This window comes from Gigantopelta aegis, chromosome 6, assembly GCF_016097555.1.
Source record: "Gigantopelta aegis isolate Gae_Host chromosome 6, Gae_host_genome, whole genome shotgun sequence".
Classification (NCBI taxonomy): Eukaryota; Metazoa; Mollusca; class Gastropoda; order Neomphalida; family Peltospiridae; genus Gigantopelta; species Gigantopelta aegis.
In genome coordinates, this window is record NC_054704.1 from 54,137,088 (window position 1) to 54,149,943 (window position 12,856).

The 12,856-nt window shown below is 35.7% G+C and overlaps 1 protein-coding gene across 5 annotated transcripts in view; it reads right to left on the bottom strand.

The window, feature by feature from the left end:
• LOC121376479 (DCN1-like protein 4) overlaps nt 1-12,856 on the bottom strand; it is a 68,140-nt gene that overhangs the window by 9,090 nt on the left and 46,194 nt on the right. For 3 of the 5 annotated variants that reach the window (XM_041504359.1, XM_041504357.1, XM_041504361.1), the window contains one exon: nt 10,544-10,611. In XM_041504359.1, the coding sequence (XP_041360293.1) occupies nt 10,544-10,611 (68 nt within the window). Of the gene's footprint in view, nt 1-10,543; nt 10,612-11,260; nt 11,482-12,856 lie in introns of those variants that run through there. The other 2 variants (XM_041504358.1, XM_041504360.1) reach the window with 2 other exon arrangements.

Below are 12,856 nucleotides of genomic sequence, written 5' to 3' on the forward strand. Positions count from 1 at the left end.
TAATTTTTTGATATGAAAAATCATATATTTAACAAAAGGTATGCCTACTTTTTATTTATTTCATCTTTTAAAACTTAAAATTAATATTTTGTCCAGAATTATGAAAAATAAAAACATAACGACCGGTAAACAGCGTTGTTTGCTTGTTATAGAATTGTGACAGGGGTCAAGGTTAGTAGACCAGTTTTTATTTTAATGTGGCAAAGCATTGTAATAATAGAACTAATTTTGAATTTGAATGGTGTCAGTATTCCAATGACGTCACTTTTCATCTCCTTACAATAACCATAAACATGACATTTCCGTTTTAAGAATGCTGGAAAAATTCCAGTGCAAAATTGCTATTGAAATGTTTTTATTTGAACATTACTAATGCACCTGAATGTGTTTGAAGAAAATCTTGTGATTAAAAAATTGTACCTTTTACAAAATATGGATTTCAACTGAAATTACGATATGCTATATTTATTGTGTACGAAGCCAAAACAAGGGTGCGAAAAATGACTGTCGTTAATCTTAATAACTTGGCTTTTACCTTAGATAACATATACACCTGTAATTAATTAAGCACCACCTGAATCATACAAGTAGAAGTAGTTGTCCATGCTGACAAACTTTAAATCTCGTATTGAGTTTTAGACACTCATGAACTTTGACATGCCAGGGAATAGAACTGTAGACCGAAAGGGAACAAATACAGTTCAGGTGAAGACCTGAGGCGCCGAAAACAGCACTTTACGGTGGTCTGGCTTGCATGGCTGACGGCACTAAACTAAAGCCAATGGTAATATTTAAAAGAAAGACGATGCCGAAAGATAAATTCCCAAAGGATGTTGTGGTTGCAGTCCATGAGAAAGGATGGATGAACGAGTCTCTCGTTCTCCAGTGGTTGAAAGAGGTGTGGATGATGAGACCTGGTGGCCCAAGTCGTTGCAGATCACTTCTTGTTTGGGATATGTTCCGCGCCCATCTGACAGATGTCGTCAAACTGAAGTTAAAGGACATGCAGATTCGACAGGCTGTCATTCCGGGTGGATGCACATCAGTATTGCAGCCATTAGATGTCAGTTTGAACAAGCCGTTCAAATCAAACGTAAGAAATGCCTGGAACGAGTGGATGGTGGACGGAAACCACAGCTATACCAAAACTGGCAGTCGTCGCAGAGCACCCCTTCCTTACTGTCGTTCAGTGGATAAAGGACGCATGGGACCAGATCCCTACAGCAATGGTTGTACGCAGCTTCCTCAAGACTGGAATTTCAAACGCCATGGACGGGTCAGAAGACGATGCACTGTTTGCAGAGCACTGTTACCAATACACGCCGACAAGACAAACGGCGAACCAGCAACTGCACGAGAAACCGCGGAAGCCGATGTTGAAGAAAACACGGAAATTGACGATTATTATGAAGACAACATTGATGAAACGATTTGGAAAATTATTTCATCACAGGATTCGGATTCCGAATTTGAAGGCTACAGGACAACCGACATACCAACCAAGGACAGTGAATTATCAGACATTACTGACATTTTAAATACATCATTTGTGTATTTCTTTCTGTGATAAATGTATGACAAATATTTATAAATGTGTCTGTTTATTCATGAATAATTATTTTAAAACCACATCTGGCGTTTGTTATTTTTTTCAAAATGCACATATACATATACAGTATATATATTATGGGTAGTAAATTGCATTGACACCGCCGGTGTCTCCGATGGTATAATCAAAATGAGGGATGGGTTACACTCTTACGTGCTAAAACAGCTGAAGATACCAACAAGAATGAGACAATCCCGGGATACCGGTATATTTTTACAGGTTTACATAGTAAAATAAGTGGTCAGCTACCGTATTTACTTTTGTCATTTTGCAAAAATTTGGTATCGGCTTATACACGGGACCGATCGTTTTATAGCAGTTATTGTGGGTCAAACTAAGGGGTCGGCTTATACACGAAATCGGCTTATACACGGCAATATACGGTACATTCAGTATTTACCAAGATAAATTACTTAAATGACAAGCACATTAGTGTGATTCCAGCTACATTTTCATGCTCAGTCTTTTTCACTAGAATACATTAAAGATTGATAGAACATTGTCACTTGCTGTCAATCGTTTTCAATATCCGCTGTATTTACAGAACATTAATTTCAGTGTTTCCTATCCACCAAGTGGTCACAATTACAAGTACCGGCCGGTAATTCTTATTGATCAATACTAGGTGGTGCCAAACATTAAAGACTAAAAGAATCCTTCATGTGTGTCCATGTGGGACAGGGCTATTCCACCCGAGGGTATAATTTGTTGTCAGGGATGAGGCTTGCCAAGTCCCTGACATCATATTATGTACCCGAGGGTGGAATAGCCCTGTCCTACATAGATACATAATGGAGGATTATTTTTCTCTCATCCAGCATTTTGGGAAAAATTGAAAAACCTACATTTTTATTTTATTTTATCTTACAATAAAATAATTGAAAAGATCGTACCCCAAAAATGGTTTATACCAAAAGTATAAACCGAAAATGATAGTATAATTTCATTTGACAGCAGGTTTCCTTGTTTTTATGAAATATAAAAAGCATTTTTTGCATTATTTTATTTGTGACGCCACCCAATGTTAAAGGTCCACAATCATCGCACATTATTAATACACACTATATAAAATACATACATAAAGATTACATTATTAACTATAAAAAACAAAAATACCACCCCAATTATTAATAAAGCGACTTTTTGTAAAACGCTCGGGTAAAAAACATTGATCCAGTCGATTTGACCCGCATCTGACCTGTGACGTAGCATCAGGTGAATTCCACTCATTCATTAGTAGGTTAGCATGGCGACAGCATGTAATGATTCTTCAGAAAATAGCTCATTCTTATCGGACGTTAGTTTGGACATTTCGGACTTGTCGCACTTGTCTATTTATTCTAATGCTACCTCGATTGGTGAGTGTCACGGTACATGCTCTTAATTTGTTTCGCCTGTGGCGTTTTTAATTGTGTTAGGGTGCCGTGTGCAGTTTATTGCCCGTAGCCCAGGTGGACAACTTGTTACGTAATACTTCTCGCGCGATTCTTGCGTTCCAATATGCACTTAGCGAGGTGTGGAGGCCATGTGGCGAGTAGTTACGTAATACCTCTGCGAATGCGGTTTCGACGACCGTGATTTTGGCGACGATGGCGTCAGTAGTCTGACGATCAGAGAGAAATAATACCGACTCTAAGAGAGTCAGACTATGAGATGATACGTGAGGTGCCGCCTTGTTCCCCCCAGGCCAATTCTGATTTTGGAATAAATAGCTAGGATTTAGAGATATCTAGGAGAACGATTAGGAAGGCTCCGGAGGAACGTTAGTCCGTTTGGACTTTGGTAAATATCATTTCTGCTCTGTGTATAACCTTGATGTGATTGATGTGACTTAAATATTTTAATACTGTATTATACCAATATTCCTTAGACAGTGTCTTCGGTCATCTGACGAAGTAAATCGTAGACTTATTGTTCTAACATTATATGAGTATTTGGTAATATAAAGCTTAGCCAGTCATCCTAGAAGACCCTGGGTACACTGTAGGTTATTGTCTTTATTGTGATAAGTATTAATTCTGTGTCACAAGATTACTGAAAGAGTAGTTAGGGTTAATTAAAAATTAACCCGTTAGGAATAGAGCTGTAATTCCTTTATTAATTAAGTTCCCCAAGAAGCGTTCTAAATTATCACACGTTACTGAACGAGTAGTAAGGGTTAATTATAAATTAACCAGTTAGGAATGGTGTTGTAATTCCTTTATTAATTAACTTCTCCTGTAAGCGTTTCTCAATTATCACACGTGCGGGTGTGGTGTAACGGTGAAGTGATTCGCATATTGTGTAACTAGACACCTAGAGATTAACTAATTAAGTGATCAGTTCTGGGTTGTTATTATTGCTGTTATTATTTTGCTACTACGGCTGTACATTTGTCAGCGTAGATTAATACAGATTCCAAAGTGTATTGTGTTTTTGTTGTGTTTTCTAGAGAACTAACGTGCTATATTATATATACTTTATATAAGATCGTATCTCTGATCATACCTAGAGACGAGCCATACTAGGTTTAACAGCCTGTTACAGAGAGATCTAATAGATATACAGTTAGGAGAGATATTTTGATAATCGTGTTTTACTCAGTTACGGGAATTATAGAATCCCCGTGACAGTGAGGAAGAAGGAGAAAATCTGTTAGGGGTACTTCCTTATCAGTTTGAACCGTAGTACACCGACGATGATCCGTCGAGCCAAATGCGGTCAGCCTATTTGCAGCACGGAGCCCGGACGTCGCCTGGAGATGTTAATCATTTAATTGGTTAACTAAAGGCTTATTTGCAAAAACAATACATGTCTACAGATTTTGCAGACATCGGTAGCTCAGACAGCATGTGACACAGTCGGCTCACTACGAGATCAAGGAATCTAAGTGGTTGTGTGTGTACTGCCAATATCTGTGATAATCTGTGATTATGTAATGTCGTTGTAAAAAGGTGTTTTCAGACGTCGGATGCACGTTTGTTCCTAATTACGGAAGGTGTGAATTCCGTTGTAATGAACAGAATAACACTGATGTACGTTTGTTCCTGACAATTTGTGGTCAGATGGTGTAAATGTCGCAGTAACGACGGTCGTTGTAACGAGATCTGACTGTCACTGTATATATGTTAAAACAATAAATGTAGGAAAAATATTTTTTATAAAAAAATCACATTAACATTCGGTAGGCCTCTCTGTTTTTGTCTTCGGGCGATGTTTGGCATATTGTTATGTACAGCCCGAACATGAAAACCGCAATTTTTTTTCTAAAAAATATTTTTCCTACATTTATTTTTTTAACATACATTTGTGTATATAAATGCATCGTGTTGAGTTGTATCTTTGTGCCAAATATGAACAATGTACACCTCAGCATTAACATTCGGGCTTTGTTTTTGTCTCCAGGCGACGTTCGGGCTCCGGGCTGCAAATAGGCTGAACAGGGGATACAGGTTTGGAACAGACAAGTTCAAAAGTTTTGGTGCCTTTTCCATCGACTAGGCCAAGTAAAAAAAATTGTTTGGTTCCTGTTACATGCCAAAAACAAATAGGGTAGGTAGGTAGGGAAAACTCCCCCCCCCCCCCCATTTTCGAGCTAATATTTCCTGAATAGTATAGCAGATTAATATATTAAAAGCTCTTTCTTTGTGTTACAGTGCAACTGACAATACATACTCTAATGAGAATCATTAATTATTTTCTATAAAAAAAAACCATGTCGTAACCTAGTCAAACCACAATCGGTATTAATGTAAACACCACCCAAGTCTAATACTACACGGTAAGGTTATAAACTACGATAACACTAAAATAACACTATAATTTGTTCATTGGAAAAAAGTTTTAATATCAAAGGTCTGATCCACAACATGGTTACACCCCCTCACAACTACAGCAACAACACTGATCTTCCCGGCCTATTTCATTGCCAGTATTGCAGTAACAAAATGTACATCATGAACACAACGAAGATGTCAATAAAAATTAACAAAATAAGTTAACAAAAAGATCTCCATACTAACTATCCTCATAGCAGAGATATCAAAAGAAAACTATTTTCAGGAAAACAGTTTCCCTTTTGGTCGTCCATAAGGACACTGCACAGTATCTTTGCACTGTTGACAAAGAGGTAAAACAGGTTTGTATTTTTGCTTTTAAAGGTCTGATCCACAACATGGTTACACCCCCTCACAACTACAGCACTGCAGACGCTATTAAATGTGAAAAGAGTTGTCATTTCTTAAGGTTTTGGGTACTACCAGTTCATTTCAAATGCCATGGATATCATATTTAATAATAAATACAGGGGTTATTTGTCAAACAAATGCAAAATATTGATAGAGATGATGTCTAAATATTTAATTTAAATAATCTTTTCAGCATAATCGGCTATTTTCATGTTTACTCTTTATGTTTAACATTGAATCGTAACTCGGTATTTCTAGAAGTTCGATTACGTTTTAGGGAATTCCCCTACCAAAATAGACTGGACATTTGTATCATTCTGCTTTTTAACAGTAAACTAGCGTAACATTTTGAAGATTGGATTCACAAGTTCCGAGTAGTTCCGAATGAGTACGAGAACACGTCCGAGAGCATGTGGTGTCAATGGCGTCTTCCATTTACAGAGTAGAATGTCAAAAATGTGCTCATTCAAATCAAATAATATTACACATGTATTTAAATCAATTTCAAATGAAACGACATTCAAGGAATCGGAACACCTCGTCACATTCCGCTACGCTTATATTTCGTGGAAATGTACGAGGAGTTCCGAATGGCTCTCGGAAGCTTTTCATTTGGAACTCTTCGGAAGTAAAATTGCGCGAAGTGTTCCGGGTCTTCTGGTAACGAGATCTTGGACTGACAGATCTCGTGGCATCTCTCTGCAGTTGTTGTTTTTAGAGTCGACGAAAATTAGGATTGATATTAATGGATTATTAAATAAAACAGGTGGAAAAAAAAGGGTGGGGAAAAGGTTAAAAAAAAGTTTAGGGTCGGCACCAAAAATTTAGGGACGGTCGGGTAACCGGAACCAAACAATTTTTTTTACTACGCCCTATCTTAGATAATTATCGTAATCCCCAGGTGTGAAGTGGTCACTGCAAATCGAATCCCATCTTGACGGTCCTTTCCAATACACACGTTCGGTTTAAGAACTGCTTCCGTGCAAACAATGTCGGTTTGTCTTTCGGAAAAATATGCAAACTTCTTTTGCCTTTAACTGCAGCTTTTGTACACCGAACAATGGTTCACCATGTTTCACATTTGAAAGACATCTTCAAAATAATATTCCAAACATACAATTCAATTCAGTAGAATAACATTTTAGTGTTTTAAAAATACACATGTTCCACTTCCATGTAAAATGTCTGAAAGGCTGCGAATCGCCTTTCATGTTATGCCTTTTGTCGCGTCACGGGTCACGTGACTGAACTTTCGGAGTTCAGAGGCTTTTTGGCAAGTGATGGGAAAAATGCGACTTTTTATTGCGAATATATTAAAAATGGGTACATTTTGTAAAATTTATTTTATTGATACTTCATATATATTGTAAAAGGTATACGTAGATGCCAAACAAAAGTGAATTACGTTTTTGATAAAAGTAGACCTTTAATATCAGCTCAAACAACAGAAGTCACGTGGTCATGCAAGACCCGATTTATTCCGTATGGGCTGACATCATGGAATACGCCTGTCTTGCATGGCTTGGGATGGGAGAAATAATAATCCCTGATATAAAACAATGTCTTATGAAATAAATTAAATGAGGATGTTGCAGTAGAAAAGCTACTGAGATCATTTCTCTTACAAAATGTAACTCAAAAAGCATTGACATTTATTACTTCTATTTAGTAGATTACAATTATGTTCTCTAAGTTGCTTACAAGTGTGGATTGATATTCAGTGAAAACCCCTAAAGACCGGATCCTTTCTAAACCGGAATTGTCTCAAAACAGGATGTTTTTCATGGTCCCATGATTTACGCATCGTTTAGCACTAAAGTTGACCTCTCTAAACCGAAAACCTCTCTAAACCAAACACTGGATATAAATAATTCAGTCCAGAACTCTTTATTTAATCTAAAAATGTACCTCTGAAAACCAGACGATTAGAGCATTATCAATCATTATGGCGCCATTGAAAGTTTGTTTTGTTTAACGATACCATTAGAGCACATTGATTTATTAATTGTCGGCTACTGGATATCAAACATTTAGTCATTTTGATAGTCATAGAGGAAACCCACTACATTTCTCCATTAGTAGCAAAGGATCTTTTATATGCACCATCCCAGACAGGATAGCACATACCACGGTCTTTGATATACCAGTCGTGGTGCACTGGCTGGAATGAGAAATAGCCCAATGGGCCCACTGACAGGGATCGATCCTACAGAGACTAATTGATTTGTTTTATATTCACTCTGCCGTCTTCAGTCGGATTACCTGACTGCAAACACAACTAGTGCAATATGCACATGGTAAGTTACATATAACTGGGTATGGTTGGCAAATAACAATTAAGCAATTAAAGATAATTTGATTTTGTTTCAAAACCATTTATTTAGCAAAATATAGGCGGTGTCAAAAAGATGTCAGTAGCATTTCATTGCCATGTTGATTTTCAACATGGAATGTCTAGCTAACATTGCTGTACTGAACTATAACTCGATGATAAACTTGCAGGCCCCTGAAAACTGGACACCTCAGAAAACTGGACAAAACACTTGGTCCAATGGATGTCCAATTTAGATGGGTTTCACTGTATGTAAAAAAAATAGGTACTGTGCAATAAAAACAGTACTATGGTAAAGTCATTCAGCTAATTGATTATCACTGCAAACCCACTGCAGGAGTAGGTTGCCTGATAGACTGGAGCAGTGCCACTACAGCATGCAGAGGTGTATACATGTAGGATACAATTACATAGCTTAATAAACAATTGTGTCTATCAAATGGGATGTCTGCATTGTGGGACATCTGTGGGAAGGAAGAAATGCTGTATTTAATGACACACTCAACACATTTTATTTACGGTTATATGGCATCAGACATATGGTTAAGGACCACAAAGATATTGAGAGAGGAAACTCGCTGTCGCCACTTCATGAGCTACTCTTTTCGATTAGAAGCAAGGGATCTTTTATATAAACTATCCCCCAGTAAGGGTAGTACATACCACGGCCTTTGATATGCCAATCTTGGTGCACTGGCTGGAATGAGAAATAGCCCAATGGGCCCACCGACGGGGATCGATCCCAGACCGACTGCGCATCAAGCGAGCGCTTTACCACTGGGCTATGTCCCGCCCTTACAACTGTGGGAGGGAACCGGAAATTATTACTGTTTGTTCACACCTCTGGTAGCCTACATGTGTATTAAAATATTTGACTACTATTATACACATGCATAATTTTAGTATCAAAATCAAATATGTGGTCTGTCAATGTGATCAATGTGATCAATGTGATAAAGTTGTACCCTCATTTATGTAAATTTAAACTAATTATATTTGTTTGGGATTTTCCCTTTTATTACAATATCTAATCTAATGCTGGTCATCCTAATGTCAACATAGATGGCACTAATTTCTCAATCTGAAAAGTTGTATAATGCTTTAAGATGGAAAGTAAATGCTACTTGTGGAACTGATTATCAAAAAGCAAATATTGTGTATCTGGAGTAGCAGCTGCCCTATGTTCCCTGTCAATTTCGAGCCCTGCTTTACAAACCAGTCAAGATGACCTGACTGGAACATGGGAAATCTAATGAGACTATTTGCATGCAGGGCAATTGATTATAATGTAAATTCTGTTTTGCAATGGGATACTAGATTATTGTGTTCTTTCCCTGAATTTCAGCCACTTATTGCAAGATGCACTAAATGACATCATGCATCTATAAGAGGCTTGCTGTGTGAAGTAGCACTAATTGCATTTCAATAATTTTATTACAATTTTTCAAATTTTTTTGGATTTTTTATTTCTTATTTAAAGTAATCCATCACCAGTATCAGCTGAAGACAGAGAAATCCCAACGCTTGAGATACGACTCTTTTTATCAACTTGTCAAGGCTCGTTTCAGACAATCAGTCATATTTCTCATGTTAAGATTTCCCCATCTCCATCAGCCACTTATGATGGATTATCTTTTCTAACCTTATAGAGATGCACTAATATACTGATCTCAATCGGGCTCCTAGGTATACAATTACAACTGCCCTATCAGATTGATAGACAGCTTGTGGTTTTGGGTTATTAGTGACCATTCAATATTCATGAGCATACAAACTACTTATTTTTCAGTAACACTTTTCACATCCTAAAAGTGAAATGAAAAAATATTGATTTTTGTCAGAAATATTTTTTATTTTTATAATTTGTTTAAAGTGTACACTGACATTAAACCCTCCTCCGTAATGTACAATTTGTAGGCTTGTGAAACTAAGTGTGAATGATCTGTTAGTTTTGTAAAAATTCAATGAAATTTTAGCCAATTCTTCATTATTTTTCTTTTTAAATAATAAAACAAAAATTAAATTAAATCATTTTTTGCATTAAATTTTAGAATTAGTGCAGAATGGAATAAATTGGAGAATAAACTAGAGAGTATAAATTCGATAAAAACATTTTTTTACCAGATAACTTGACTACGGTGCTTGTGAATTATTTTTTACAAATCTACTCATATTCTTCACTACATAAATATATACCAAAAGAAGAAGAAATATTTTATTTAATAATGCACTCAACACGTACATTTTTATTTACATTTATCTGGCATCTGGGTTAAGGACCACACCAATAATGAGAGGAAACCCACTGCTGCCACTTTTTTATGGACTACTCTTTTCAATTAGCAGAAAGAGATAATTTATATGCTCTATTCCTACAAACATGTACGTCAAATGATGTCGTCTATGCAAATACACTAAAAAGAGTAAGCATCTCACCAGTGTATTCATGGAACCAAGCTGTACATCTCTTGGTGCTAAACCCTTCATCGGGGTCTTTTCTTGCCCTGAAAAGAAATAAAAATGCTTAAAATACACATTTGTAATACCATACACACAACATGCAAATAACATAGTATTTTATACACTGTATATAATGTACAAATGTCTGCATTCAATTTCAGCTAGCACTGAAAGATGATATATATAATAGCAGATGCTATCAGAAAGAGGCATGTATGCAGAATCTCGTTGCTGATTTTACAAACCATAAATTTAGTTTTTGGAGAATTAGAAAAAAGTAAAATGATGGGGGTTTTGTAAACAATTTTTTCCCATATCAGTGGGTGTTTTCAATCCATCACTTCCCATTCCAAACTTACAAATTGATATAACTAGAAATCCACCAATACCAACATGCTGAAAATACATGCCCACACCTTATAACAATATTGGCAAAAAACAGTAACTTCAAGTGCAGTTGAGAGTAATTTTTAGCTCCTCTAGTCTAAGCATGTGAATAATAATTTTAAAAAGTACCACAAAAGGATTAAATATCAGTGCTGAATATGGTAATATTTTAAATGGCTCCCCATAATCTAAGGGAAGCAATTAATCATTTTATTTTTATTTTTTTATTTTGCAATGAGGTCTGTATATATATACATACATGCAATAAATATGGTATGTCAAAATATGACTTAATTTACAACTTACTTCAAAACACTGTCCATCTGTTTTGTAAGCCATGATTTTCCCATTTCATTTAGTCCATTAGTTTAAAATGTATTAATAATCAGATGTTCTACCTTATGATAGTGTCTTCTATTTTAGGATGGTGATCAATTTCTGATGAGTATAAATTACCCATCAGCCAAATATAACATTCATACATGATTATGTGATAGCAAACATAATGAAAATTCTGATCTTGTGATGTCAACAATTAGAGGTCAAAGGTCATTTCCATAGAAAACACAGAGAAGACAATGAAAGTGATGTCACTGATGTCTCATATACAAATATGTAATCTTTTTCAATATGTCATGCATTGTAGTGAATATTTGTGTGACAACACATATTAGTCACTTTTTAGTAAACATATTATGCAATACAAATATGTACATAAATGTATTAAATTACCAAAATTTACCTAGACACAAAAGTTACTTACATTAATTACACACTAAGCAACTTCCCTAGCAACAATGTTGCTGCATGAAGGCCTAGCAACAATATTCATAAATGACAAAACCATATACATTTAATTTTCAATTAATAAGTTAATTTATTTATAGAATATCATTAATCAAACTATCATTTATTCATAACAAATAACTTCAAAAGACTGGGTAATTTAATTACAAAAGGACAACTAACTTGTACTTATAACTAAAGTTAAAGTGGGTTTTTTTTACTGACACCACTAGAGCACATTAATTTATTAATCATCAGCTACTGGATGTCAAACGTTTGATTTCCGTGACATAGTCCAAGGAATGCCCTACATTTTTCCATTGGTAGCAAGGAATCTTTTATATGCATTTTTCTGGACAGGACAGTATATACCACAGCCTTTGATATACCTGTCATGGAACACTGGATCCACTGAGGGCATTCAATCCTTTGAATGAAACACCTCAGGCAAGTGCTCTCTACCAACTGAGCCAGATCCAGCCCCTGTAATTTGGAAAAAAATTGGAAACACAAATCTTAATCTTAAATATTGATTAAAAAAAAATAACAACCTATTTCCAAAACAGGACTACGGTATAATAAGCTTCTGCAAGTAGTAACAACATAGGGAATGGTGGTGCCATTACCATTCATATTACTGGTATTTTTCTGTCAACATTATTTAAACCTACATCAACATCCATATGTATGGTTCTGGCCTTGATAGTCATCACTAGTCAGGTCAGAATCAGACTGGCATATTTACAACAATGACCAGCACTGTTGCTGCCTATCATGTCACTGACCATCATTTATTATACTATGTCAGCAAAATATTTTAGTCATATGCATTTCGCACTTTTAAAAGAAAACATTTAATTATTTCCCTATACATGTTGTAATTTATTTTAGCGACAAGCAGTAAATGCAATTTTTGGACAATTTCTAAAAATACTATATTCATGTGCATGTACCAGCAACATGTAAATTTGTATGCAAATAAGCAGCAATACTATCCGTCTATAAAATGCAATACTTCTGAATATAGGGAAATATATTTGAGAATATTCATGCAATGACACGTAAATCATGCATAATTATGCATTTTTCATTTTTATTGTTGGATATCCTACCTGA